This window comes from Syngnathus scovelli, chromosome 19, assembly GCF_024217435.2.
Source record: "Syngnathus scovelli strain Florida chromosome 19, RoL_Ssco_1.2, whole genome shotgun sequence".
In the NCBI taxonomy this organism is placed as follows: Eukaryota; Metazoa; Chordata; class Actinopteri; order Syngnathiformes; family Syngnathidae; genus Syngnathus; species Syngnathus scovelli.
In genome coordinates, this window is record NC_090865.1 from 2,673,984 (window position 1) to 2,700,594 (window position 26,611).

At 46.1% G+C, this 26,611-nt stretch overlaps 4 protein-coding genes across 15 annotated transcripts in view; 1 reads left to right on the forward strand and 3 right to left on the reverse strand.

Moving 5' to 3' along the window:
* ppp1r9a (protein phosphatase 1, regulatory subunit 9A) overlaps positions 1-6,420 on the reverse strand; it is a 23,338-nt gene extending 16,918 nt beyond the window's left edge. Inside the window, exons 1-2 of one of the 6 annotated variants that reach the window (XM_049750914.2) lie at positions 6,265-6,420; positions 1,403-2,885 (exon numbers count right to left, since the gene is read on the reverse strand). In XM_049750914.2, the coding sequence (XP_049606871.1) occupies positions 1,403-2,740 (1,338 nt within the window). In that variant the 5' untranslated portion in view covers positions 2,741-2,885; positions 6,265-6,420. Of the gene's footprint in view, positions 1-1,402; positions 2,886-3,551; positions 4,046-4,956; positions 5,088-5,318; positions 5,479-6,264 lie in introns of those variants that run through there. The other 5 variants (XM_049750913.2, XM_049750915.1, XM_049750916.2 and 2 more) reach the window with 5 other exon arrangements.
* Positions 5,136-20,774, forward strand: sgce (sarcoglycan, epsilon). Of its 6 annotated transcripts, XM_068648865.1 has the most exons (17): positions 5,140-5,286; positions 5,914-6,024; positions 7,894-8,016; positions 8,145-8,302; positions 8,660-8,732; positions 9,351-9,549; positions 9,705-9,867; positions 9,934-10,148; positions 10,593-10,619; positions 11,006-11,194; positions 11,387-11,430; positions 11,708-11,745; positions 11,871-14,694; positions 14,891-16,256; positions 16,784-16,892; positions 19,274-19,352; positions 19,435-20,774. In XM_068648865.1, the coding sequence occupies exons 1-13, from the start codon at positions 5,250-5,252 to the stop codon at positions 11,919-11,921; spliced, it is 1,428 nt and encodes a 475-aa protein (XP_068504966.1). In that variant the 5' UTR covers positions 5,140-5,249; the 3' UTR covers positions 11,922-14,694; positions 14,891-16,256; positions 16,784-16,892; positions 19,274-19,352; positions 19,435-20,774. The 6 variants fall into 6 exon arrangements, with proteins under 6 accessions (XP_049606888.1, XP_068504966.1, XP_068504967.1 ...); XM_068648866.1 differs by having other exon boundaries at positions 11,871-16,256; positions 16,784-17,760; XM_049750927.2 differs by having other exon boundaries at positions 11,871-16,256.
* casd1 (CAS1 domain containing 1) lies at positions 12,205-18,901 on the reverse strand. Its single transcript, XM_049750921.2, has 18 exons — positions 18,505-18,901; positions 17,519-17,615; positions 17,309-17,429; positions 17,072-17,116; positions 16,913-16,975; positions 16,792-16,836; positions 16,597-16,720; positions 16,292-16,506; positions 15,790-16,209; positions 15,586-15,675; positions 15,394-15,513; positions 15,139-15,295; positions 14,924-15,003; positions 14,739-14,840; positions 14,526-14,666; positions 14,183-14,260; positions 14,015-14,107; positions 12,205-13,753 (listed from the first exon to the last, which is right to left on the reverse strand). Exons 1-18 carry the CDS (start codon positions 18,722-18,724, stop codon positions 13,493-13,495), a joined length of 2,472 nt encoding a protein of 823 aa, XP_049606878.1. The 5' UTR covers positions 18,725-18,901; the 3' UTR covers positions 12,205-13,492.
* Positions 20,555-26,611, reverse strand: part of col1a2 (collagen, type I, alpha 2) — a 12,946-nt gene continuing 6,889 nt past the window's right edge. For both annotated transcript variants that reach the window (XM_049750911.2, XM_049750909.1), the window contains 24 exons: positions 26,252-26,305; positions 26,119-26,163; positions 25,907-26,005; positions 25,671-25,778; positions 25,556-25,609; positions 25,420-25,473; positions 25,228-25,281; positions 25,080-25,133; positions 24,861-24,968; positions 24,649-24,702; positions 23,862-23,915; positions 23,612-23,773; positions 23,427-23,534; positions 23,188-23,295; positions 23,022-23,075; positions 22,824-22,931; positions 22,680-22,733; positions 22,441-22,548; positions 22,268-22,321; positions 22,052-22,159; positions 21,728-21,971; positions 21,460-21,644; positions 21,125-21,367; positions 20,555-21,001 (listed from right to left, as the gene is read on the reverse strand). In XM_049750911.2, coding sequence (XP_049606868.1) covers positions 20,855-21,001; positions 21,125-21,367; positions 21,460-21,644; positions 21,728-21,971; positions 22,052-22,159; positions 22,268-22,321; positions 22,441-22,548; positions 22,680-22,733; positions 22,824-22,931; positions 23,022-23,075; positions 23,188-23,295; positions 23,427-23,534; positions 23,612-23,773; positions 23,862-23,915; positions 24,649-24,702; positions 24,861-24,968; positions 25,080-25,133; positions 25,228-25,281; positions 25,420-25,473; positions 25,556-25,609; positions 25,671-25,778; positions 25,907-26,005; positions 26,119-26,163; positions 26,252-26,305 — 2,421 coding nt within the window. In that variant the 3' untranslated portion in view covers positions 20,555-20,854. The remainder of the gene's footprint in view (positions 21,002-21,124; positions 21,368-21,459; positions 21,645-21,727; positions 21,972-22,051; positions 22,160-22,267; positions 22,322-22,440; positions 22,549-22,679; positions 22,734-22,823; positions 22,932-23,021; positions 23,076-23,187; positions 23,296-23,426; positions 23,535-23,611; positions 23,774-23,861; positions 23,916-24,648; positions 24,703-24,860; positions 24,969-25,079; positions 25,134-25,227; positions 25,282-25,419; positions 25,474-25,555; positions 25,610-25,670; positions 25,779-25,906; positions 26,006-26,118; positions 26,164-26,251; positions 26,306-26,611) is intronic.

Consider the following 26,611-nt stretch of genomic DNA (forward strand, 5'->3'; position numbering starts at 1 on the left):
CCGTTACACAAAACAAACCATTTTGGGAACGACTATATTGGCACTGTGCGTGGTCTTGAGGGGGAGGAGCCAAATGGCACGCCAGATAGTACAAGGTAATTAGTGAAACAACCTTTTTTTGTGTGTAAAAAGAGCAGGCCTAATTGTCCTGCTTCATTACTGCATGTTAATTAGATTGATCCTCGACCTGTGACAGGTTTGTGATACCTTCCAATACCGTGACTGACATCGTTTAGTGCTTGGCCTAATGAATTACATCAATATGCCCAGGGCTGTAAAAAGAAAAAAAAAAAGCTTTTATACCCTTTTCTTAACATTTATAACCAAGTGGTATTATTTGAGACGTTATGAAAAATTGACTTTTATCCTTTTTTTTTTTTTAAGCTGCCAAATTCTGGCAAGGCAATTGTCAGCTGAACTTTCAAGCTACCCTGTCTCAAACACTACATGGAAGCAAAAAGGTAAGCAGAGCTGCATTGACTTTTGCTAGCCGCACGTGTTATAGCCAACACGTTTTTTTTGTGATGTCAGCTATATGCGCCACATGCATCAATTTGCTACATTCTTTGGACTAGTATAATTGGAAATCTGTGCAGGCCTACTTTTCTCCATAGACAATCAATACAGGAAGCAAAATATGGACAGCTGTATCAATACAATCAATTTCTATCCCCCAGTCACCACACCAATCTGACCAAATGACTGAAAACACAATTCCACAGTCAAAACATCAATCCAGTCCGGAGGACTTCCTAAAATATGATGTTTACTACCAAAAACGATAAGCTTATTGATTCTAAAAGCCGGAGGATTACGAGCGGAAAATATTTCCCGTAATCTTCGAAATCCATTTGCGCAATCCGCAAACGACACTCGCTTCATTGTGTTTCAACATACGCACCAGTCAAACTCGAGTCAGATGATGCAAGGTGAGTGAAATGAAATGATTCCCGGACGCGCATGGTTAAACCGCGATTAGAACCAGATGTGATTTGAAGTGGTGACAAAAGTGCTTTGTGAATATGAACGCTAGCCTGTGTGAAAAGCGTGAAGGTGCACGGCTAACAACACATATGCTCTGCTTGTGAGCACAATTTTCCGGGGGAGGGGGGCGGGGGCAGATGCTTTAACCCTCAAGCTTTGCTTCATAAAATAGCTACAGCCCCTCACCGCCCGGGAGCAACAGATTGAATGTAGATACATGATTGCTTGCTGCTTTATCGAGTATCAAAATGGATGGAGGTCTAACAAGGACAAGGTTCATAAAAATGTAGCGCAAGCCGAATGGCTGACTGAACTAGCCAAACGTGAGCTCATAATCAGCTAGCTTTGACTGCAATATTTGGTTTCTAATCTGCTTTTGCAATGACCTAAAAGGCTTTTTGATCGGTGCCAAACGTACCGTAATGGGAGCAGTGCTGAAGCGAATCTTCCGCTTTGGAGGGACATCGTCTTTGTTTTCCTCCGGCAAACCAGGAATCTCGGTTACGTCGGCGCCAGGGTCGTAAACGAAATCTTCGTCGTCTCCGTAGAGCTCATCCTCGGGATCGGTGCAGCTTTCCCCCCAACCCTGGTAGCACGCGTCGCCATCCGCGTTAAAAATCACCCGCTCGTTTCCGGCGTATTCCTCTTCGGGTTCATCCGCTTGGTCTTTGGGAGAGTCCGGAGATGTGTCTTCTCTGGTCGGATCTTCTTGGCTTTCTTCGGCAGTTTTTGTGATTGGTGGATCAGGAGTTGCATCCTCACAGGTTTTGTTGGTAATCACATCATTTGTACTCGTTGACCCGTCATTAGCTTCCTCAGTATATTGTGGTGTTTCGGAGTGTTTGTCATCTTCATCGCAGGAGCCATTGACCTGACTTCCATTAGATAGTTGTCTCTTATCAGCTTTATCCTGGGCTTCCTTGTCTCGTAAGATTAGCTTGCGCTCCACTGTCTCGGCGGCGGGACTCGAACTCAGAAGGTCATCGGCGGACACAGATGACGGGAACTTGCCCACTTTCCTGCTGCGATAAGTTCCACGATTTGGAGATTGTCGCGCATCGTCCTCACTGATATCCCCGCCTTGTCGATGGAATCCGTCCGGCGAGTACAAGGCCCGTCTGCTGACTCCCCTGAAGGGCATACCCTGGTTGTGTTGGTCGGCATTTTCAAAAACAGCGCTCAGTTGGCTAACAGTTGGCGACGACGCCTCCGTTCTGGAGCACAGCGAGTCCAGAGAGTCCGTACTGCCTCTGTTGGACCTGGCACCTCGGCAGTCGTCGAGGTGCTCGTGGGAGCCCCTTTTCTCGCGTCCGTAAGAGTAGACTGGCGATTGGGACTGGTCACGTGAATGCTGTTCAAACAACTTCCTGGTTTCTGAGAACTTTGCTCCCGCACCGCCTACCCTTTCAGCCGACGAGGAATGCTGGAGTTTGATCACCGATCCATCCGCCTTGTTAATGAAGTTGGTTGGCTTGACCAGTTTTTGGGGTGACGTATCATCTTGACCCCTTGATTTGACAGCCACACTTTCTGAGCCCATCTGCATGAACATGTCCTTAATGCGGCTGACGTGTGTGCCATACTGGCGGCCCCTTGGTTGCTTCCCCCGTTCGAGGTCCTTGGGCTTGGCATTTCCATCTGTTTGAGGCTTGTCGAAGGCCTTCTTGAGGGCCTGAAACTCGGTCCGGTAGGCATTGCGGTGCGGGGAGGCACTCCGGAGGCTGGTCCTCTCCCCGGTGGCCTCCGTCTTCAGCATTATGATGTCTTTGGATTCAGCGGGGGTGTCAGCATCGCCGTGGCCTCATTAGAACTCAGGACTGAGCGTTCGGGTTGACCTACTGCAGCGTGTCAAATCTGGTCCAATCGATGCCGTTTTAGAATCCTCTCAGGCCTCTTCACACCTGCAGAGACAGAGAAACCATTTGAATATTCTTGTGTTTCCTATTATTTACCTCAATTACTTATCTCATTCTATTTTCCGCTGTCGTAAATATTTACGCATAAAACCGAGCACTCAAAATGCAACCGCATCTTTTGTGTGCAACAGGAATGGAGTGCAACTGTGGTTAAATATTCCACACCACCACCCATTAATGTTTAATCCTGCTTTGCATTGCATTCCGCGTGTGTGTGTGTGTGTGTGTGTGGGGGGGGGGGGGGGGGGGGGGGGGGGACACACACACAATACATAGCCAAAAATGCATAGACTGGGCTAAGGCATGCGGCAGCGTGGTCTGAAATCGAAATGTACTGATTTAATATTCATTGTTTACCATGCTCCTATCTGCGGTGTGCAATGTTATGTGGAAAAGTAGATGTTTGTTTAAATATAAATAACACTCCTGGTCCGCTCGGGCACAGAGTGCATTGCAGGGTAGAAAGTGAAGTTGGCTATATTTGATAATCATTTTAGATGAGACAAATGGGCGCTGCGATGCACATCAGCCACACCGCAGAGCAACAGTAAGACAGCTCGGGTTACCTTTATGTATTCGGAGAACACATGAAAATAAGTTGAACGCGTAAACAACGCCTCGGAGCAACCAAAACAAAAGATTCCCACTTACATTCGCGGCTTCGGCTCCGTTTGACGCGTGATGCACAAGTAGGGAAAGCTAAAGCGCAAACACCGACGCTCTCGCTGCAGAACCTTTCGAAAGGCGCATTTCGATCCCACGCTTGTTCGGAGCGTCCCGGACGGAATGGCCTCCGCGGAGCCGTAGGTGAGGATGCACGCTACTGACTGGAGCGGCTATAGCGCCATTGCAGGCGGCGGGGTGATGCTGCCGCCTTCGCGATGGGGGTACCGGCGCAGTTGGACGCGCATCTCGCCGGAGCCTCTCGACTGCAGCGTCCACAGGGCGGCAGCGTCCCAAATCCTTCGGTCGTAGAGCAGAGTAAGCGCACCTATTTTACAACGAAAGCCTTTTGGTGACGTAAAGGGCCGGTAAGGCAAGGTGTTAGAACGTGAAGCGCTGCAATGGTTTGCTCCGTTAAGCTGCTGCTGCGTGGTGGGCTGCAGTCTGGCACAAATAGCAGCACGCAGCTTCTGCAACTTCACACGCTGCCTGCTGCACATCATGAGTGGGTGGGGTAAACACGGTCAAGGACCACTAGGGCTAAGTGGGAAATTTGAAGGTTTCCCAAAGTTCTTTCAGTGACTTAAGCAGGATGGCTATGCAAATTAAAGGTGAAGTTGCAGTTTATTATCCATCCGGGCGCAAACTGAGATTCCAACCCAGGAGCTCTCAAAAGCTGCCCATCAAGAATGTTCCAAATCAATTCCTGTAATACGAGCATTTCACACGCTTCATGAATGCTTTGACCTATATAGCCTAATAATTGTTGTGGCACATTCAAATACAGTACAGATGTTGCTTAGCAACTTCAAAATAATCCTGAGGGTGCAGAACAGCAATACCCTGCCAATGCATGTGAATCAGCCTGGTGATGAAACACGAAATGTGTGCCATATGCATATGTTAGCTGGATCAAATTGTTCACGTTGTGGTTATTAACTACTCGGGAGTATTAGGCCCGAATGAAGGGGGGGCCCCGCAGTTTCGGCAGGGAGCCACAGGGCCAAAGCACGGCCATCTGTCTGTTGGGTCATTCTCTGCAGGGGGTCTGAATAGATTGTGGTTGACCGGGTCTCATACAGCTGCAGTTAAGGAGTCTAACCACTCAATAATATGCAAATTTATAGAGAACCCCACCATTGTGCAAAATAGCATTTTCTGACTAGTTTGGAACAGCATTATACTACATAACAGAAAGAACAGCAAAGTAGACGCTTAATAACAACTACTTTATGATGTCCCATGACATCATAATCATTCATTTGATGTTTTCATCCAAAATTCCAGAACTTATTCTCTGTTTGGAGCATGGAAATAAAAGCAAATAAGCCTATTAGGTGTGCATAACATTATTTCCCTGTTTTGGGTTAATTGAGTGGCTTTGATTACATACCTATAAAAGGCGGAATAAGGTTACGATTTGGTAAAATACGGTTAAGAGTCTCCCTGCATTTGTTGAAGGAGTGCCGTATAGAATTTCATTTCCCTTTTTTGGAGTCAACCATCTTTTTCCATGCAGATGTGGAGCCAGTGAGAAGCCCTGCTGCGTGCTCCAGCCAAGCACGGAGGCGGAGGGGGAAGGAATGCTGCAGGATGCTTTGTAGAATCATGGCTGTCATCCCAATGGCGACTCGGACACAAACATCTAGCTTCATGTGAGACTTACAAGAAAGACGACAACGCACCATGTCCGCCGCGGCCGTCGCGGTGTGCCTCGCCACGGGTATGTAACGATGAAGCGGTCGGAAATCTTACGTTTGATGCGTCTCCATGACAGTTAGCTAGCGAGCTAGCTGCTGAGTTAGCTTTGCGTGTCGCCACAGTGAAGGAGTCATGGAAAAAAAAAAAAAAAGGCTCTTTAAAATAGCGCTTTTTGGGTGGAGCGCCTTCAAAAGCGTTTTGAACGTGCGGCTTCTACGTGATGTATTAAACGTCGATGTGTTTGCTTGCGTCACGTTATGCATCGTTTGGATAACTATGCCTGTGTCATGACGTTTGTTTTCATTGAAGCTCATCATTGTCACGCTAATTAATGCAGTTATTATTATTTTTTTCGCCATTTTGAATACATGGGCTTTCTTTGCACTTAATTATGGAATCTTGCAATGCATAAAGAGCTAGATACACTATCAGTAGAACCCAAAGTTACTCAGCTTGAGCAAGCAAATTTAACCCCCCCTCCATCTTGGCACACTTATAAACAAAAATGTCACAACAAACAGTGAATCACTGCTATTTGCAGGATAGGGACCGAGTCCTGCTGCATAAAGGCTCTAATTCCCTAAACATGACACAAGATCGCAACAAAGCACTGCTTTTTTTTTTTTTTTCTTCTTAACGGATCCTCTAGTTGTTGACATTGTGTATGGCAGCAACACCAGACAAATGACTTTACGTGAGGAAAATGTCCAAAAGGAGAGAACCATGGGCTGGAAGCAGAGAACAGCCTTGTCCAGCGATGGTGAGTGGGTGTGTGCAGTGACCCGCTGTTGCCCCCCTTCCCCTTCCTCGCTGTCATAACACAGTGTCATGCTCAACAGGACCCCCCCCCCCCCCCCCCCCATTAATACTGGCATGAATGTTGTCACTTGTTTGCCATCCCAATGCGTTGGTGTTCTTGCTCTAACAGTGCTTCACTCAGTTCCACTTGCCCTTGCAGAAAGTCAATTTTACCCCGAGAAACGGCATTGTTTCAGCTTACCTTTTCCAAGGAACATCAAATCTCTCAAACTCTTGTCCACTCTTGCTATGGTTGTCTACTCGCGGAGACGCCGGCGACTTTCACTTCCAGGTTGTAATCGGCACAGGCGCAGTGACAAAGAGTTTTTCTGAACAGTGGCCATCTTTGTTTTCCTACGCTCCCCCAGCTGAACACCAAAGAAGCACATGCATTCCTTCTGACTGGAGCGGAGTGGAGCACCATGCACATATGAAGATGAAGGCTATCCCTTTTTGGTCTGCACATCAGCTAGCTAGAGGCCTGTCTGCACCTGAGACCCGAGCTTGGACAGGATCATTGTGTCATTTTATGACATTTACTTAGGTCAATTGGCAACGGAATAGAAATGTTCTGCTCTAAGCAGACTGCTCCATTTGTATTCAAGTGTTATTCATTAACTGGGAATGGATGATGAATTACGTAGTTACAGTAGGAGCTGCAGGTCGACCAATTGTGCTCACTTGAACATTTTGACCACACTGAATTTAGTAGACGAGCCACCACCACTTGACCATGAGTGCAAACTGGAGGCCCGTCGTTCTTTTGTGTGGTGAAGAAGTGCTGGGGCGCAAAAGGGAGAAGAATAGAACAGAATGTGTGCGCTTTGTCAAGGGCACCAACCACCGTGCGAGTTTTTAATTCTTGGTCTCGATAGTGTCAGGGGGGGCCCGGCCCCTCTGTTGCTGTAAGAGGATTTGTCTCGCTTAGTTCCCTCAAGCCGTCTTTGGAAAGATACAATCGCCAGCTGTGACATTCGCTACACCTGTATACTAGAAATGATATCTTGTTATTAAGAAATATCTTTCTTATTATCATCAAACCTGGCATCATTTTTATAAGTAACACCAGGTCAAGTGTCAAGCAAAAGGCCATCGATCGTAGCCAGCTGTGACCGAGCCCTCGGGGACTTCAGACATATGGCCGGGTCAACAACGTCTGTGTCAGATGTGGCCCCATTCAACATTCACGATTAGTCTGGACTTCAACAGCTCCTCAGTGCTCTTTTAATACCGCCAAGCACTTCAGCCACCTTTCAATGCGTCCCCCTTCAATCATCCAAATTGTAACAGTGAGCCCTGATCTTTATATTTTTTTTTCCAACCTCTCAACAATGGAGATATCCTCTTTCACGAACGTGGATTAAAAGCTAAACCCTCGATTGTTTTTTTCCATTCGAATCTCATCGGGCGCTTCATTCAGTTTACATAAGGAGAGAGGGCTTAACATTCCCATTCATGTGCGACAGTGGCACTTGTGTCGGACACTGATGGGGTGTGGAGACAAATATATTTGAATCAACTATATGCCTGTCGTGCTGTGTGTCACTGTCCCCGGGCAAACATTTTTTTTCCCTCTTCCTTCCTTGTGCACTCAATCTCCCATGGCGATTAAAGAAAGGGTGCCCACCCACTGTGGAAGAGAGAAAAGGGCAAAAAGAGAGGCCAATCATCATGTCGGAAGATAAGTGGACTGATTAGGGGGAAGGGGAATAGCGAGGGCAAAAAAGGGGCTAGCTTGGAAAAACAACAGAATTATCATGCAACGTATTAAGTATAGTTTTATCGTTCCTGCAAGTTAAAAAAAAATAAGTTATGGTAAACTCTGTTTCAGTGATCACCATCCTGTCGAGGTCGCACGCCGAGCGTAACGTCTACCCTTCTGCCGGCGTGCTCTTCGTCCACGTCCTAGAACGAGAGTACTTCAAAGGGGAGTTTCCTCACTACCCGAAATCAGGTACAACAAAGAGTGACTTGGAATATTATACAGTTTGAGTGCTTTGCTGGCAACACTTCACATTTGAGCTTCATTGAGGTGCTGTCAGAACGTTGGAGAGCATCTATTGAAAGCTACTCTGCCTGTAGATGACAGCGCCAACGACCCCATCACTTTCAACACCAACCTGCTGGGTTACCCAGACCGACCCGGCTGGCTGCGCTACATCCAGAGGACTCCCAATAGTGACGGCGTGCTCTACGGATCCCCCACTGCTGAGCATGTGGGCAAGGCCACCGTCATAGAGGTGTGTTACCAATGTGAGAGGAAGAAGAAATTGTTTTTATCCTATTTTTCTTCTCCTCAGTTGCGTAAATAAACCCTCCTGACCACCGTTAAAACCTCATTTTGCTGAACTCAGCTGCTTTTCTTCAATTAGCAGCATGGCGCAATGTTATGGTTTTAGTCGCCAGGCTTAATTCCATTATGCCACTGTCGAAATTCTTTTCCCAAAAGGCTTAGCGGTCCCAGCATGTGCCTCCGCGCAGCGTTCCGGCTCGCTACGCCGGCCGGCCGGCCTCCGGAGCGGAGCCCGCGCCAGAGTTGCCATATAAGCCGCACTGATCTGATCTGAGCTTAAAGTCTCCGCCCCTGTGTGTTGCAGATTACCGCCTATAACCGACGCACTTTCGAGACAGCACGGAACAACTTGGTCATAAACATCATGGCCACTGAGGGTAAGCACCAGTGTGAGATCTTAGCATACACACACACACACACACAGATCCCCGATTAAATTCTGATGGCTAAATTGCTTCTGGAATGGTGTAATGAGCCCCTCTAAAAAAAAAAAAAAAAAAGCATTAAATACTTATGTCATAATCAATAATTCATGAGGTAAAAACAGCAACAGAGATCTTGGGGTCAATTTATTGCTCATGAGAAGGTTTGAAATACTTCAACATAGATTTTTTGTATTGCAGCTTGTTTACAATGTGTTTAAAAGTGTATTTAAATTAAACACGTTTCTTTCAAAAATAGTTACATACATGAGAACAGCTAACACATGTTGCTTAGAATTACGTAAAAAACGCCATATCGTACCTAATCCTGCGCAGTCACGCCTCAACCAACACCTCACAAGTGTGTGTCTGTACATTCACATCGTGCGTCATTGACCACTCACAAGTTTACACGAATGATCATCACTCCTATATGGTGATGTCGTCAACCATCTGGAGCCAAGGGAATCAGACGGCAGCATTGCAAAGAGTCAGAATTAATGATGATAGCCGAGCCAGCGCGGCTTTTCGGATTAAAATGTGCCCTCATTCTCCTCACCGCTCCCTTCATAGAGTTCCCGCTACCCTACCAGGCCGAGTTTTACATCAAAAACATGAACGTGGAGGAGATGCTGGCCAGCGAGGTGCTGGGAGATTTCCTGGGAGCTGTGAAGAACGTGTGGCAGCCCGAGCGGCTCAACGCCATCAACATCACCTCGGCGTTAGACCGCGGAGGACGTGTGCCACTGCCTATTAATAACCTGAAGGAAGGGTGAGGAAGAAAAGCATGGACATAGCAACCACAGCATGATGAGCATTTTGAAAAAGGCTTCAAAGACGCTTTCATTGCTGCTCGCGAGCTTCATATCAAAGATTGAATGCTTGAACATGGAATGTTTTTATTCTCCTTCTTGCTGGTGTTTGTAGGGTGTACGTGATGGTGGGCGCCGATGTTCCTTTCTCATCGTGCCTACGTGAGGTGGAGAGCCCGCACAACCAACTGCGCTGCAGTCAGGAGATGGAGCCCGTCATCAGCTGCGACAAAAAGTTCCGAGCGCAGTTTCATATCGACTGGTGTAAACTCTCTCTGGTGCGGTGAGACATTCTGGTTCTCAAGGTCGATGCTTTTATTTTGATATACTGTATCATAATACAGGTTGACGTCAACAAAGTAGTCCCAGTTTACGTCACGCGCCCTGAGCCGGGTCCAGGGGTGCTGCCTGAATTTGGGGAGTACAACCCCCCGTCGGAGTCTCTGAAGAGCCGGGACTACTTCACGGACTTCATCGTGACGCTGGCTGTTCCTTCGGCGGTGGCGCTCGTGCTCCTCTTGATGCTGGGCTACACCATGTGCTGCCGAAGGGAAGGGGTGTAAGTGTGCTTGGTCTCTGTAAACAAACAAGCCCAGCATTAATCTTCGATATCACAAACTGGATTATATTTTACTTCCTACCCATTACCACAAGATGGCGCCAAAGTAATACTTTTAACGCTTTGGCCTGAGCTCAAAAACAACCTGGGAGTTTTCTCTAATTCACAAAATTTAAACAGAATTATTCTTTGGATGACTAGTTGCAGATTTACTGAATGATGTTGAGCGCAGAGGCAGGGGTTAGCCACAAGCTAGCCCTAATTTGGATCGAAATGGCAGTTTTTCATCATCCGTCCATTTGTTGCCACGGCGATGACCACTCATTCACTGTCGCTATGTCACCTTTAAGGAGGCTCCACCTCATTGCCATCAATGTGTCCATTTGAGTCTGTTATGACTGCTGTTGGTGTATTTCATTCATCCCATCTTTGTTTTGTTTCTAGGAAAAAAAGAAACATGCAAACATCAGCGTAAGTGTTTTACCTCAACTGTTTTTTTTTTTTTTTATGACCCCTTCGTTTTTCTGTCTTCCATGTTTCTTTTTCCATTATCATTCATATACACATCGGCGTCGGCAGTGTCATCCTTGAGGGCTGCTCCAAAACGTATATGAAATTATGTAAAGGCGCTTATGTATGTATCAAAATGATTTCAATATAGGGGTTAGTAGTTTAATTAGAATTTAATTTTTCTTAACTACTCTATTTTGAAATAAAGGGGTATAATAGAGATATTTTTCCCCAGTGCATGCAAGGAGGCAGATAGCACTTTCAAAATTTGAACTATTCTAGATTTTTATGCAAAATGATCTATACCAAAACCAATAACAGACTGTGTTGAATTTTGGGCTGTCCAGCATCCAGCTGGTCCACCACAGCTCCATTCAGAAGTCCACCAAGGAGATGCGCATCATGTCTAAGAACCGGGAAATCTCTTGGCCGCTCTCCACGCTGCCTGTCTTCAACCCGGTCAGCGGCGAGGTGGTTCCGCCCATCCACCCGGACAACTACGAGACGACCAGCATGCCCCTCATGCGGACGCAGACGTGAGTAGAGGAAACCTTCATCTTGTTTGTATTATTTTCTCTCTGTTTTAAACATACAAGTACAGCTTAAGAGCTTGGAAGTGCCCCGTGATTTGGCCATAATGGGCTTGGAGCAAAGAACGATGTGATCATATGCTCCATTTAAGGCTCTTGCGTGTGAATTTCACACTCACCAAATGTCTTTGACTTCAGAAACCTGCAAAACCAGATTACCATACCGCAACAACAGCCATCAGGTTTGTTGGATTTGTCAATCATCATGTGCATGCATTGACATCAGTGTTACATGACTAAAACTACAATTTGCTTCTTTAAAAAAAAAAAAAAAAAACCTTCCATATTCTGTTGCATGCCAGTAATACTCAGTGTGGTGTCCGCCTCTATTATTTCTTGAAAGTTGTCCTTAGCTCTTAAGTATTCTTCTGCTAGTACCAGACATAAATTCAGACAAGAGCGCCCCCTTGCTGTGTGTGTGGAACACTAATCCCTTTTTCTTTTTCACTGCTAACAAAGGAGATAGTTATGTCATGTCTACATTTCGAAGGTTGGAGGTAGGCAATGTTAGACGTAGGTGGACTCTCAGTCCAAATGATTCATCAAGCACCAACACTTTTGCAACTGTAAGGTAATAGAAAAAAAAATTGGAACTGAAAATCTTTTTTCTAATTCTTTGTAGGTAAATGGTATTCCTGAGGAGAGGAAGGTGGCTGAAGCACTGAATTTGTGATCTGACTTGAGGTAGCTAGTCCCCACCCCCACCTCATAAAGGAAACTTAGCATCAATATACTTTTTATTACCACAACAGAGTTCTGCAAATGTCACTTTTTACTGATTGAGAGTATGTGCCAAATGTATTTTTACTTCCTTTGCACACACACGGGGCCCTCTTGAAAAAAAAAATGTGCGTTATACATTAAATGTAAGGTGTCACGTCAATAAATTCATTCCAAGAAATGCTTTTCTTCTTTGCGGCCCAGTAGAAAATCAAAAACATGTCTTTTGAGACAACTAAAGCCAAAACTGTGCATTTTATGAAGTTTCATTGTTATGTACAGCATTTATAAATATGGATACATTTCACATTTTAAGACATCACAAAAATTAGGTGTAACAAATTTCATAAGAGTATAAATAGTTGTTGCTTTTACACTACCCAAATGGAACAATTAAGGCCGGAGAGCCAAAGTACCGCTGTTGAAGAGTCAAGAAAACATTGCGTTTAAATCTTAATTGAGGACTCCGCAATGACACCGAGGCTCAACAATAACCTGGTGACTGACGTTATCTCATTACAAATACAAAATGCAACCTCCAAAATCATTTGCGGTAAAGCTCGTACATCGCACGTTCATATCGTGACAAAAATATTTTGATTTTCTTAATCTGCTTGGGTGCAGAGAATTAGCTGCACGTGGACTCAGTCAGCAATGAGTGTCATTAAATAAAAGTGCTAAATCCTGCATAGGAGAGGGCAGGTGACAAAAAAAACAAAAACAAGCAAATATAAAATATTAACAATTCGTCTTTTAGCCCAGTCAGTGCATGTTGGTGACTACGTACATGTATGTATGAGTCAGGAGTGGAAAGCTGCATGTTGAAATTGAGTCAGGATGTTAGTTGTGCTGACCAACCAGTGCATGTTCTACCACAGCTCTGAGGCAGATTTAAAAAAAAAATTAAAAACATTGTGTCATCCATCAAATCGACTACTTTCTTCACTAGGCGAGCGCGCGAAAAGTACAAAATAAGAGTATAAAATATACGCTTAATTTTAAATAATTAAATACTGTACATATCACGTAAAATTTCAGAGCTACAGCAGGTGACCACAGTATAGTACCTTTTAGCACAGGATTACTGACGAAAAAAATAAAAACATTAGCAAAAGGGGAAGTCTGTATTTTGATCAGAAGAGCTAAATGTTGGTCCTTAGTATTTCAATTCAAATACTGTACAACACAATTGTGAAACTAGAAAGCTGTTGCGTTTTGTTCAAGATGTCCGTCGGATGTGGAGTCATTTTGCTTTTAGCTCGTGGGATGGACGGAGACTTGAGAGACCGCTCCAGTGCTGAACGAGAACTTCTGACACAGCAGGTCCTTTTTTTCATTGATAGTTTGTTTTGGTACCTCCTTGCTTTTTTTGCAATGTAAAGGTAGGTGTACAGCAATTGCTGTGTGAAAGGAGGAAGAAAAAAAAGTTTCTTTTGGCCATTGTTCTTCAGTGTTCGACTATTTCAGCAGTCAAAAGGTGTTCGAGGAACAACATGTATGGGCAGTCTTGGGCGTGGCGGCGACTCAGGTGCTCTGTCGCGCCCTGGCAATAAAAAGGGTGAGCGTAGCCAGAACAAGCACACAGCCCAACCTCTTGAGGAGTGTCGTGGTGTCTTTAGGTATGACCACCTGGGCCAGGTCGTTGGTGATGAGCGAGATCTCGTGGGCGACGCACACAAAGATAAACGTGCTGACCAAGATGTTGAGCGACGGGCTGCCCGGAATCAGGATCAAGATGCCCTTGGTGTCGGCAGCCAGCCAGATGTGATACTGGCAAATGAACAGCTGGGGGAGACAAAACACTTGGTGGGAGGAATTGACTTGTTGGATAATACATGACCCAGTTGTTAGAGGGTGTGCACACTAGTGCAACAACATTATTTAGTTGAACAGGATGCAGGTAATACTACAAAAAGTTTTGAATGATCACATAGCTAAGGATGTGTACAGTTTTTATATCTACTACAATTGTATGCTCTTTTTAATTCTCACTTTGCGTCATAGCAAATAATTGAGCTCTAATGAAGCATTTCAAGGGCGTCTCACCTCCAAGGAGATTTTTCCAAACCAGGCAAAGAAGGAGCTATAGATGGAGCGGGCGTAGCCGGGAATGTTCCGGATTAGAACGAAAGCCAAGATCTGCGAGTGGGTGAGAGCACATTCTTTTTGTCTTCAAATTACATGACCAAAAAAAAAAAGGCAAAATGAATATACCTGCAGTACGGAGATGTACGGATGCATTTCGTTACACTCGGACTTGCTTTTGCAGCCGCTGGCCCACACGGAATATGTCTGGAATGATGGGAGGAGACAAGTGTTGACATTGTTATTTTTCTTTACAGGTGAGGCGAAAAGATTTACTGGAGATGGTTTCGGTATAGACAAAGACTTTTTTTTTTTTTTCTTCATGAGGTGTATACAGGTTGAAGGAGGCCAATTGTAGGAACTTTTAAGGCCCTTGTGATCCGTTTTAAGGCAACTCATTCACTATGAAATATCTAGAGAGTTAGCATTTGGACCATCACAATAAAAATGTTGAAACGGTGAGCGCTCTTACGACAAAGGTGATGATGGAGAGGAAGAAGAGCGGGTTGGCAATCCAGGCAGAGAACAGAGCTTCCCCTTTGCCTTCGGACAGCACCTGGCGCTTCTGCAGCACCAGGTAGACAAAGGCGAACAGCATGCCGTAGATCACCGCCTGCCACGTGACAACAAGTTTGGACCCGGTAGGTTGGAAAATAACATTTGGCTTGCGAGTGTTAAAACGTACAAATCTGTCCAGCTTCCATCTGAAGCCCCACTCGTAGACGCTTCCGTTGACTTCAAAGAGCATGGAAAAGGGCCAACTTGAGAAGATGCCGTTGAAGAACTCCTATGAACACGAAGAAAAGTGGTGTAAAAGTTAAGATGATCTTTTTGAAGGTTTCGAATGGATGACGTGAACATGCGGCTCACCTGTGAGTATGCCATGACGCAGATGAACAACAGAAGGACCAGAAACTTGGCGACGATACCAAGATGCCACATGTTGTTGGCTGCACGATTGAAGAAAGCCGTAAGTTTAAAATGCAACGCGTCTCCAAGAGGGCTGAGCAATTCATCGAATTCAAAGTTTCCAAATTTTGAAAAAAAAAAAAAGAAACAAATTGGGTCAGACCCCAAACGCTTACCGCTGGCCCTCTTCTGCAGGATTTGAGGCCACATGGCCATCATGCCATAGATGACGACGAACCAAAAGCTGACCAGTGGGACAAAGTAGTAGAACTGGTAGGGCCTGTCCATCACCACGCATAACACCAACACGAGGAAGTTCAGACGAAAAAGCACCTGCGGGACGAAGAAGGATTCATTCAATAATATTGCACATTGAATTTGTCTTCTGTTCATTCTTCTGACGACAGTACTTCCGTTCTGTGTCGTCTCACCTGGCACACCCGATACAGTCCAAAGTCTCCTTTGAGCCAAAAAAAGGTGAAGTGGCCGTAGCCTGTCTGGAAAAGGTAAGCAGCCACCAGCACCCGTACGTGCATGTACACAGGAATGAACTGAAAGGCACGAGACCTATTTAGTGACGTCTCGGGATGAGATGAGATGTTCTGGAAAAAAGAGGAACTCACAGCGCTGGCTCCAGACATGTGATAGATGAGGATGACGAGCTGCATCCAGCCCTTCCACTCGTCCGTTTGCTCTCGGTTAAGCAACCGGGTCTGTGTGGGCAAAACTTGAACTTCACTTCAAAATAATCATCAAGTTCTTTCATGGAAAGTCAAACAATGGAGGTGGCACGTCTCAAGAGCGATTAGCAGGGATAAAGATCTTACCTCTTTGCTGTTGTCACTGTAGAACACCCCCAGGACAAAGATGTAGATGAGCGGGATGAAGAACGTCAAGTGCGTGTAGAACTTCTGCTCCTTCATGAACAAGTCGGCCCGATCGCAGAGGTAAAAGTAGGTCATGATGACGCCCATCCTGCACACGGCCTGGAACGGCGCCTTGACACCCGGCGGGGCCACGGCGCTCGCCGGCTTCTTCTCATCCAGGCTCTCCACGTCGGGCGGCACGGGGCGGTGGTGGCGTTTGTTGCCGAGGACGCAAAAGCCCAGGAGGATGAGGGCGGAGGCCACGAAAAAGCAGGCGGCGAGTTTCTGAAGGAGGTTGGGCGACGCCACCGTCTGGCAGCAGGAGCCGTCGATGGGTCTCTGGAGCTTGTTGCACACGGCGTTCATCAGCACCATGGCTCCCTAAAACAACTGCAGATGACTTTTGGCCACACGTGGAGTATTATCCAGTGAGTTGCAAAGCTTTGTTCTAATGAACACTTACAATATCCCTGGCGCCTTCAGGTATGTGCAGTCCATCATCTGACTGCTCAATGGTCTCCAGCGCCGCCTTACGCGAGGCGGCCAGCAGCTTGACCAGCGACTTGTTGTTCCGCTTTGCGCCATCAAGTGCGTCCACTGCCGCTTTGTTATAGAGTTCCAGCTGTTCATTGGTGATTACCTTCCGGTCCTTCCTTAGTACCTCCTCATTAACCGGTTCTGGAAGGAAATGACATCATAGCGTGCGTAGATGCAACCCATTGTTGCAACTCAATTGATCCAACGGTCATATTTCGAGGCTTTGCTGACCTTGTAGGACCCAGTAGACCTCTCCGCGCCGGGCCAGCCTCTCCAAGTAACCAGCCATGGCGGTCACGTTGACTTTGTACTGCTTTAAAGTGTCACTGCTGCCACCGTGGAGCTTAATGGACCACTGTGCATGTGAACGGAGACACAGAAAGAATGAAGAGCGACTCTCATGCCGCCTTGTTTTCAGGAACATACCGTTGCAGCACCGAGGATGACAACATCAGGCGTTGCCGAGCCTTCCTGCAAGACACGCCGCCGTATTACAAGATGCTGTGGCTGACTTAACGTTCCACAAGGTTAGAACATCCTCACTTACACGTGTCCATGATATCAGACGCTCCTTCATGGAGTTATTCGCCTCTGGATACCACAGGAAGTCCTTCACACACACAAAGAGAGGCGGATGTTTAGCACTTCCCGTCACATGTTGGCACATCTCATCTAGAATAAATAGAATCTACAAAAAACAGCTCACCACATAAAGAGAGGAGCTCTTTTCTTGAAAAGCAATGTCCGCATGCTTCCATGAGACATGAAACACAAAAGATATTCTTGTTTCACCATGTGACTATCCAGCTACACTTTGACTTGAACTGCGAGACATTCCGGGACATCAGCTGACTTCCGAGTTGTTCTACTTCCAATTATCCCCGCTCTCCATAACTTAAAATGTAAAATAAAATGACCCGACTTAAATTTTGTCCAAGCATACCCTCTTGCCATCTTCTCTTCGGCCAGGCTCGATAATTTTGATGAAGGAATAAAAGAGCTGGCGGATTCGTGAATCTCCGACAAAGGCCACTCGCTTTTTTGAAAGGCAGCTTTTGGCTTCACTGTCAAACAAAGAAGACAATATGTTAGCATGCAGCTATTGTCTTGATTATTTGTTTGTCAGATAACAGAGCACATCTGTGTGACTTACAAGCGTTTGTATTTGTGCATCATGCAGCCATAAGGCTGCCAAACATTCTCCCCCAAATAACGTCCGCTGGACAGTAGCCATTCACACGAATCTCCGCCTGGGGGGAGGGAGGGCAAAGAACAGAGGAAGCTACTGGTAAAGAAATATCAAGGCCAAAATGACACCGACTAAAAGCTCCGCTCTTATGTCATTGTGAGCTACAGGAGCTGCTAATGCCTGTGTAAACAATACTCCCATGCATTGTAAGTCACCAACCTCTTTTTTTTCGGCAGACTGGTTCATCTACTTTTGAACATACATTGTCACTTTACTTTTAAATGTCAGAAGGGGCCTTTCCCCTTTGTGCAAGATAGAATCAAGAGTCATATTGCACACGCCTTCGGGTTTTACATAGGCTTCAGTATTGTTTAATTTGAAAAAGAACAAAGTATGAAATGACATTTCGACACTGGGAGGACATAGACGGACTACTTTGTTACTAGTGTGTAATTACGTGCCACCATTTATAATCTATAAATAACCTTTATAGTAATTGCCTGAGTATTACTAGTGGTGCAGAAATGTCAAATCGTGCACAGTTTTGCCTCAAACCCGCGGTTTGTTTTCAACGCGTACAGCAGAGAAAGCGTTTCTAATATGACAAACTGCTCCGATTAGAGAGGACAGAGTGCAGAAGAAAAGAAATGGCAATCCTGCACAAAAGGATTTCTTTCATCTGAAGCCCTTCTCAGTCAAGCATGCTGCAAAGAGCATGTAAACAACAGCGCTTCAACGCGGCGTCGGCTAGCCACACTTAGCCGATCCCTAATCGCTGCTCGCGTTACGTGAGTGCTGCAAAACTGCACGGCATCTTCGGGTTTTGTTTGGACAAAACTTGCAAGCAGAGTGAGAATAACGAGAAGAAAGGCGCAAAGAAAAGGAAGATAACGTTAGCATTAGCGTGTGTCAAGTGTTGCCATTCCGGAGCGACGGGTGGGCTAACTTACCTCCTAAATAGCGTAAAGCCGTGTGGAATATGACGAGTGCAACAACGAGCGCGAGCGAGATTAACTTGGCGTTCCTAATGGTGAAATGTTGGTTTATTTCACGCTTGCCCAGGCCCAGGACCGCCATCTTCGCTCCTCCATGACAACAAGCAGATGTGAACTCTCCACAGGAGCCTCTCCTAACCTCCTCCTCCTCCTTCTCATCTCCTCCCACTTCCATACTTTGCTACTGACTGCTAAATCTAAGGCTCGCTATCCTCACATTTGCTCGAAACATGTCAAGCAGAATATAATCATATTCGCTTTTTGTGACACCCGAACACTAAAGTGGGAGTTGCAGATACACAACTCAGACATACCGTGCGTGTGGCTGATTAACCGGTATGGCTTGATTTGAGGTTTTTTTTTTTTTTTTTTGGGTTGTTTTTTTTTTTTTTCTGTGACGTTCTTCCTCCACTCTACGAGCTGTCATCTTATCTCACAAAGGACTCACTGTGCGCTGATTGCTTGGGCCTATAATAGTTGCTTTTATCTTAAATGACGCAACTCACGATGGAGCAGCAGAATCAATTCTGAAGTCCACAAAAGCATTTTGTTTAGCAATTTACTGAGAAAAATCCATTCATACTACTTGGGAGAAGCTTAATCATGCAACAAGACACCGACCCAAAACACTTAAGTTGCATGACAAAGGAATTAATTTGTGCAAAAGCGGAAGATTTTAGACTGGCCCAAATCAAATATTGCATGCGTTTCCCTTTCTGAACAGGAGACTGAAGCACCCAGAAACAAAAGAGGCTGCTGTCTGGTGAAATGATTGGATTGCTGCCTTGATGGAGTTATTGCAAGTAAGGTTTATACCACCAACTATGAAATGTTATTCATTTTAGGTGAATCAAATAATTGCAATTCTTTTGCTCACTTGATAAGTGGATGGCTTCAAACAAAAAAGTGCCGTGCCTTGAATTGCAATACTGCACCCAACCCAAAGAAGGTACGCACTGCCCTCTCGTGGTCAAAGAAGTATTGCAGCTGACAATTTTACTACAGTACTGTACTTGGTTCATTTTGAGCTCTTCTCATTTCTAAAGGTCGTGATTTATTAGACGGTAGATGTCTTCCAAGTGAATCACATTCACATATCTCTGCAATCATAGTTATTCAAATCATAGTCATTTATTTGGATGCCAAAGCTGTAATATGCAAGGAGAAAGCAACATGGGAGGGAGGGAGGCATATGTACAAGAACAAACATGTTAGTCATCACACATTGGCCTGAACAGGGTGAACATGTTTTGACTGTACATCTTGCGTTGTTTAGGTGCTGATGAGAAGCAATAAACTACGGAGTTAAAAAAGCACGCGTACACACTACGACTGCGCCTCGTTGAAGTCGATGACGACAAAGTCATCAGACTGACAAAAGGTAAGTGACACGCAATTTTTGTGTCAACAGGAAAGCACTTAAGTCAATGAGTAGTGTGTTTTGGAACATTGGACATGCTTTATTTCAGAACTTTTCACAATTTATTTAAACATCTCACATATACAAAATAGGTACAATAGACTTTGCGATGTCATTCTGGAGAAAGATAGGGCCGCCTAAATTCCATTCAGAATGGGGTGAGAATGGCATGTCGGTATGAACTCTGGATGTGTGATTTGAAAGGTAGAAAGCTTGAACAAAAGCCCAAAACAAACTAAAAATTTCAAGACAAACAAAAAACATGAAACAAACACTAGACATCAGGTTTAGGGCTATTCCACCTGCTTAAAGTGGGAGCGTATCAGAGGACAAATGCAAGACTCGATACAAAATAATACAGAAAAAAAAAAAAAAGTGGCTTTGTCCACAGCTAGCACCATTGATCGAGCACCTTCTGACATGAGACTACGCTTGAAGCATTAGAAGCCCAAACATCTCTGTTGTGGACCCGCGCCATTTTGCCGATTCGAAGTACATGCATGAGGTAGTTTAAACCTTATTTTCATGGAAATTGTGGTTTTAAACCTCCTCTTTGGAAGATATACAAAGACCACAAAGTGATGCTTACTTTCAGCGTTTTTATTACACTTCTTTTATTTTTTACAAAAGGATGACATGATGTCCCACAACAAGGTGTTTTCCCGCGTTCCTTTAGGGTTGCTGTATTAATTTGCATTGCACAATCGCTCCGTTCAGTCCGTTCAGTCCTTTCCGATAGTTGCCCATCTTAAGCAAGTGGTTGCGCAGTGAGAAATCAGCATTTTTTAAAAAAAAAAAAAAACAACACAGAAAGAAGGGCCGAGATTTTGGTTTTTTTTTTCGTTCTTTCTCTCTTTTGGGGGTGTTAATTTATCATGAGTCTATTTATTTGAAACAGACTGGGCCAATGTCCAAACCAAACTCCTGATCGGCTCCACCAATGTCCATAGGTGCAATGTCGAGGATGGGCAGGCGAGATGGTTTACTTGTTCTGTACTCAATCACTGTCTTGCTCCACTCACCAGTGTGTCTCTGCGGAGGGGAGGCAGAGGAAAGAGAAGCAACGTCAGAAGGGGGCTCACCGAGACGCACGGCTCAGACAAGGTCAGCGTGGTCTGGCTAACGAAAGGCGTCGGAAAGGAAAGCGCTACTCACAGTGCAACCGTCCTCCACCACAGAGAAGGTGAAACGGCTGTTGCCCTCAGCCCTCAGCTCCACGTCGTTGGAGCCGCCGAGCACCACAGCCTTATTCAGGCTGCCGCTCTCAGCATCCATGTAGGCAACGCTGTTCTTGCAGTGGTAGGTGATGTTCTGGCTAGCCTGGTTGGACAGCAGGCGCATGAAGGCCAGCTGGGTGGCCATGCTCTGGGAGCTGATGGTCTCGTCGTTGTAGGTGAACTGCAAAAAGGCGCACGCACACGGCGTTTGTTGACAAGTTCTCCAAAGGTGGCGTTCGTCACGTTGCACTCCGTCCCTTCCGAACCGCTCACCTCAGTTCCGCCATTGATGGTCTCTCCGAACCACACGTGCTTCTTGTTCTCTGTGCTTCTGAACCAGTTCTTCTTGGCAATGCTCTCGGGGTGGGCGTGGATGCAAGTCTCGCGGGTGTTGAAGTCGCAGAAGACCCTGATGGCGTCATTGATGCAACCCTGGTTGGGGTCGATCCAGTAGAATCCTACAGGGAGACGCATTCTCGATTGGCTCCGCTGCGTGATTTCAGGTCGGCGATGCTTCCCATCCCGTGAGAGTTCCACTTACCGCTGGTCCATTCGGGGTGGCCGAGCTTGATGTCACGGCATGTGCGGGCAGGGTTCTTCCTGGATCCCTCAGGGGTGAGCAGGTTCTCGATCTGAGTGTTGAGGGACTTGATGGTGGCGTCAACCTCGTAATCCTTAGCTCTCATGGCGGGCTGGTCAGCTCTGTACTCATCGTATCCAGACAGATCATAGCTACCACCAGCAGGACCGGGAGGTCCGGGCAGACCGGGAGGTCCGGCGGGACCCTAACGGAGATAAGAGAGAGCTTTGATATGTAACAGAGCTCACGTGTGTTTTCAAAAAGGTCACTCTTAAGAGTACTCACGACAGGGCCGATGTGTCCGGGGGCTCCACGAGCACCGCAAGAACCAATAGTACCGTGGGCACCAGCTCTACCATCCTTACCGGCAGGTCCGTGGGGTCCGGCGGGACCCTGAAGAGGGAGGAAACATGTTGATCAGATTACAGATTGACAACGTCCTACCTGACCTCTAATGCAGTCGTTGCAAATGTGAGAGGAAATGATGAACACTTCACTCACTCTAGGTCCAGCGGGTCCATTAGGTCCAGCAGGTCCGGGTGCACCATGGTCACCCTGAAGGGAAATGCATTTCAATGACAGTGTCCTTCAATGTATCTGTATGCAAATGTATTTGCGCTATCATAAATAATCATCTTTCTATCAGGACGATGTTGGTGGCACGTTTCACTCACTGCAGGTCCTGCTGGTCCCTGGAGACCAGGATGTCCACGAAGACCCTTCATTCCAAAGTCTCCCTTGTCTCCACCAACTCCCTTCTCACCACGGGGTCCAGCGGGTCCCTAGAATACATGCAAGTACGTGGCGTTAGACATTATTGCCGTTCTACAGTACATATGATCATGACAGCTATTTTGTTTTTACTCTAAGAATCCTCATGGTAGTGTTACGGCTTGACGCTAGCTCTACTTACAGCGGCACCTCTAGGTCCAGCGAGTCCGGCAGGTCCAGAAGGTCCAGCGAAACCCTGTAGTATTGACGTAGAGTGAATAAATGGTTGGCACAAAACGATATTAGGTGCCGTTTGTAATATGCGAGCCTATCTGTAGAAACATACAGGGTCTCCACGGTTTCCAGCTTTTCCAGCAGGTCCGCAGGGGCCATTGTGTCCGGGAGTACCGGCAAGTCCCAAAGCACCAGCGGGACCAGGGTCACCACGGTCTCCCTAAGCACGGCAGGAGCAGGAGCAGGAAGGTTAGGATCAGAATACTAAGTAGGAATCTTTTTTCATTTCTGTACATTGTCCTTGTAGTACCTTGAGTCCAGGAGCACCAGCACGGCCAGGAGGACCATCGTTACCAGTGTTACCCTGTAACGCAAGGTAAAGTTTCAAACCCAAGACCTTGTATTTTCTCATCACTTCATTAATAGTGTCTGTTTTTATCATTTAAGCATACAATGATGATACTGGATCATAGTACCTCACGTCCAGCTTCTCCCTGAGGTCCGGTCATACCAGGCATGCCAATGCTGCCAGCGGGGCCACGGGCACCAGCGGGACCAGCAGGTCCAATTCTACCAGGCGCTCCCTTGGAGGTGACAACATCATCAATGATTAATAATGGAGACATTTGTCAAATGAAATGAGTCATGTGTTGTTGCTGATGTTCAATGTGTCACTACAAAGAAAGATGGATCATCAGAAAACGTGAATACTCACAACAGCACCGACGGGACCAGCAAAACCGGTCTCGCCTCTAGAGCCAGGAAAACCCACAATTCCAACCATACCCATCAATCCAGAAGCACCGGGAGCACCAGTAAGACCCTAAGCCCAAGTACAGCATCACAAAATGAATGAATGAATGAATGATGATTAGCAATGATTACGCCACTTGAACTTACAGGAGGTCCAGAATCTCCACTGGGGCCCTTATCTCCAGCGAGACCAGGAGGTCCAACCATACCCTGCTCTCCAGCAGGACCGGTGGGACCAACATCTCCACGAAGTCCACGTGGACCATCTTTACCAGCGGGACCAGCGGCACCAGGGGGTCCGGTAATACCCTGAGAGGAAGAGCATACAGTCAATGAAATGTGTGTGTGTGTGTGTGTGTGTGTGTGTATATTTTGAACGAACGTAAAATGTACTTACAGCAGGACCAGCGGGGCCAACTCTGCCAGCAGCTCCAGGGAAACCAGTCATACCCTATGGTGCAAAAGTAGGTCAATCACTAATATTTGCAACTGGAGTTTTAGTGGCTGTAAAATGGAATTCATAATAACATTGAAATGGTTGAACAGTGTGGACAAAGCCACAAATATATTATTGTTTTGTTCTCAGCTCAGGTGCAGTGGGAAATATCCAATTTCACGTAAGTTATTTATAACAAATATACTTTTGTTGATCAATTCATGCAAGCGATTTGCAATCGTGAAAAGAAAAATGTAACGTCCTTCCACTAAAGGACATAAGAAACAATGAACCCATATTTATTGCCTTTCAAAGACAGAAATTGCCATGGTTTTCTATGATTTTTTTTTTTTTGTTGTCCGATTAAACTGACTGAGATTGTAAGTAAAGTGAGACCAGATAACCATTAATCCAGTAATTCTACTTTTGGGAGCTTTTTGTCTGTGCCGTGCGTTTTATGTGTAAAATAATATAATAATAATAATAATGTAAAATGGTACCCTGGTTCAATAAAGGTCAGCTGCCCCTTCAGTGGGCATTTTTAAAAAAGCAGCAGTTGTTCAGGCATGACTAAAATGATGTTTGCTTTCGTTTGTTTCTTGTGTATGAACGGCAACATGTTTGAACTTTTGTATTATGTTGTAAATTCAATAATTATGCCATGCACTTTGTGAGTCCACATGCTATGCTTGTGTGTGCTGAGGAATCTTTTTTTTTGTGTGTTTTCTTTTTTCTCCCCAATACTCACTTGAGGGCCATTGTCTCCACGAGCACCAGTAGGTCCAGCAGGGCCAGAAGGACCCTGAAAAACAGGTAAATGTCCAGAATGAATTTCACGGTAGGATCACGAATCGTTTTGAACGCACCGGCATGTGAAAGTCGAACAAATGAGTCCATTTTGTGTCGTGACCTTAAATAGCAAAGCCACGTGCATTGCTCCAGAATGAATTGTCTACTCACAGCAGGTCCAGCTTGTCCAGCAGGGCCAGCGGCACCAGCGGGGCCAGTGTCTCCCTTGCCTCCAGCAGGTCCACGCTCTCCTCTTGCTCCGGCCTGTCCAGTAGCGCCCTGTGGGGTGGAGCAGAAACAGGACTTGACTAATGTGTCCAAAGATGTACTGCACGGCCCAAGCATTTCATTCTCGAGTAACATTCTAGGCGCGTGAGGTTGTTAGCTTACAGGGGCTCCAGCGAATCCAGGGGCTCCAACGGGTCCAACCTCTCCGCGCTCACCCTGTGTTGAATAGAAACACAGCCGGCCGGGCTCAGCAAGATCATGCATATTTCATCAAACTTATTTTCTACATTTGGGATCAAGGTAAACTTACAGTGGCACCACGGACTCCGGGAGGTCCAGCGGGTCCGAAAGATCCAGACTCGCCCTATAAAAGACAGCTGATATGTTATTATGAAGAGCAAATGGTAACATGTAAATAAGAATGTCGTTTCGGTCTCTTCTGATGACAGGAATGTAAATTGATATCTCATTTCGTCTCCAGCAACTTTTGTCTTCAACTTGCCTTGTCACCATTAGCTCCTGTGGGTCCAGGGGGTCCACCAGCTCCAGGTATACCCTAGACGTCAACAAAAGAAGACCGTCAAGAGCAAAGCCTACCATTTGAGCGTGAAGGCATCGAGGATCCGAGCTGTACTTACACGAGCGCCATCTCTTCCGGCATTGCCATCGGGTCCTTTGTGTCCAGCCTCTCCCTGTGCGAGAAAAAGGTCAGACTCACTCCTGCAAATCCTATGAAGAAGTTGCAGTGCTGACCTTCTCTCCCTTGACTCCAGCGGGACCAGCAAGTCCACGCTCTCCGGGCATGCCGCTCATTCCCTGGTGGCCAGCAGCACCAGCAGGTCCAACCGCGCCAGGCTCTCCCTGTAAGTGGATCGGAAAAGCGACGGTTCGTGACACGGACCTTGCATTTTATTTTTTGGTCATATTTGCAGCGAGCACTCAATGATGGTCACTTCCATCCTTGCCTTAAGCACTTCTCCACATCTTACCTTGGCACCATCAGCACCAGGAGCTCCAGAAGCTCCACGGGCTCCCATAGGTCCCTGAGGTCCAGCAGCTCCAGCAGCACCGGGGTTACCACGCTCGCCCTGTGGTAGCACACAGAGGCCATGGGTTCAAAGTCCGCTCCCATAATACCTTTAAGGCTTCACAAATAACCAACAATGGTTATTATCAGCCAACTGGAAAAGTAAGCTCAAACCTTGGCACCAGCGGGTCCAGCGACTCCCTGGTCTCCTGGGATACCCTGTTAGGGACACGCGTGTTTGATAAGCTTTGTATGCATGATAGCAAACGTGGATGGATATCTGTGTTTCTGACAGCGATGTACTTACTCTGTCTCCGGGCTTGCCAGCCTCTCCAGCACTACCAGCGGGTCCAGGCAGACCCTGAAAAAGTATCAAAACCAGTAAGTATGACAATACACTGCATGTAGGCTGAAGGATTCATAACTAACTATCTGCATGTTATAGCAACCGGTGGCATGGGAGACGATCGTGTTTCGCTTATTTGATTTGAAAATGTTTCACTAAAATGAAGGTATCTTCCTCTTTCCATGCCAGTGACACACACGCACGCACTGACGGGCAAATCAATTGAGTGTTGTTGTTGTTTTTTTTCTTGACTAAAAATGCAGAAAAGAACTTGTATCCCATTTTCTTCAATGTAAAAATGAAGGTGGGGAATCCCAATCC

Excerpts from the sequence above, each read along its gene's own strand:
- casd1 (XM_049750921.2), bottom strand. The coding sequence starts at position 18,724 with ATGGAAGTGGGAGGAGATGAGAAGGAGGAGGAGGAGGTTAGGAGAGGC. Across the intron at positions 15,004-15,138 it reads CCTGCAGAAGAGGGCCAGCG|CCAACAACATGTGGCATCTT; the intron begins GTAAGCGTTTGG and ends TCAATCGTGCAG. Across the intron at positions 13,754-14,014 it reads TTGGAAAAATCTCCTTGGAG|CTGTTCATTTGCCAGTATCA; the intron begins GTGAGACGCCCT and ends TGTCTCCCCCAG.
- sgce (XM_068648866.1), top strand. The coding sequence starts at position 5,250 with ATGTCCGCCGCGGCCGTCGCGGTGTGCCTCGCCACGG. Across the intron at positions 6,025-7,893 it reads AACAGCCTTGTCCAGCGATG|TGATCACCATCCTGTCGAGG; the intron begins GTGAGTGGGTGT and ends ACTCTGTTTCAG. Across the intron at positions 9,868-9,933 it reads ACTGGTGTAAACTCTCTCTG|GTTGACGTCAACAAAGTAGT; the intron begins GTGCGGTGAGAC and ends ATCATAATACAG.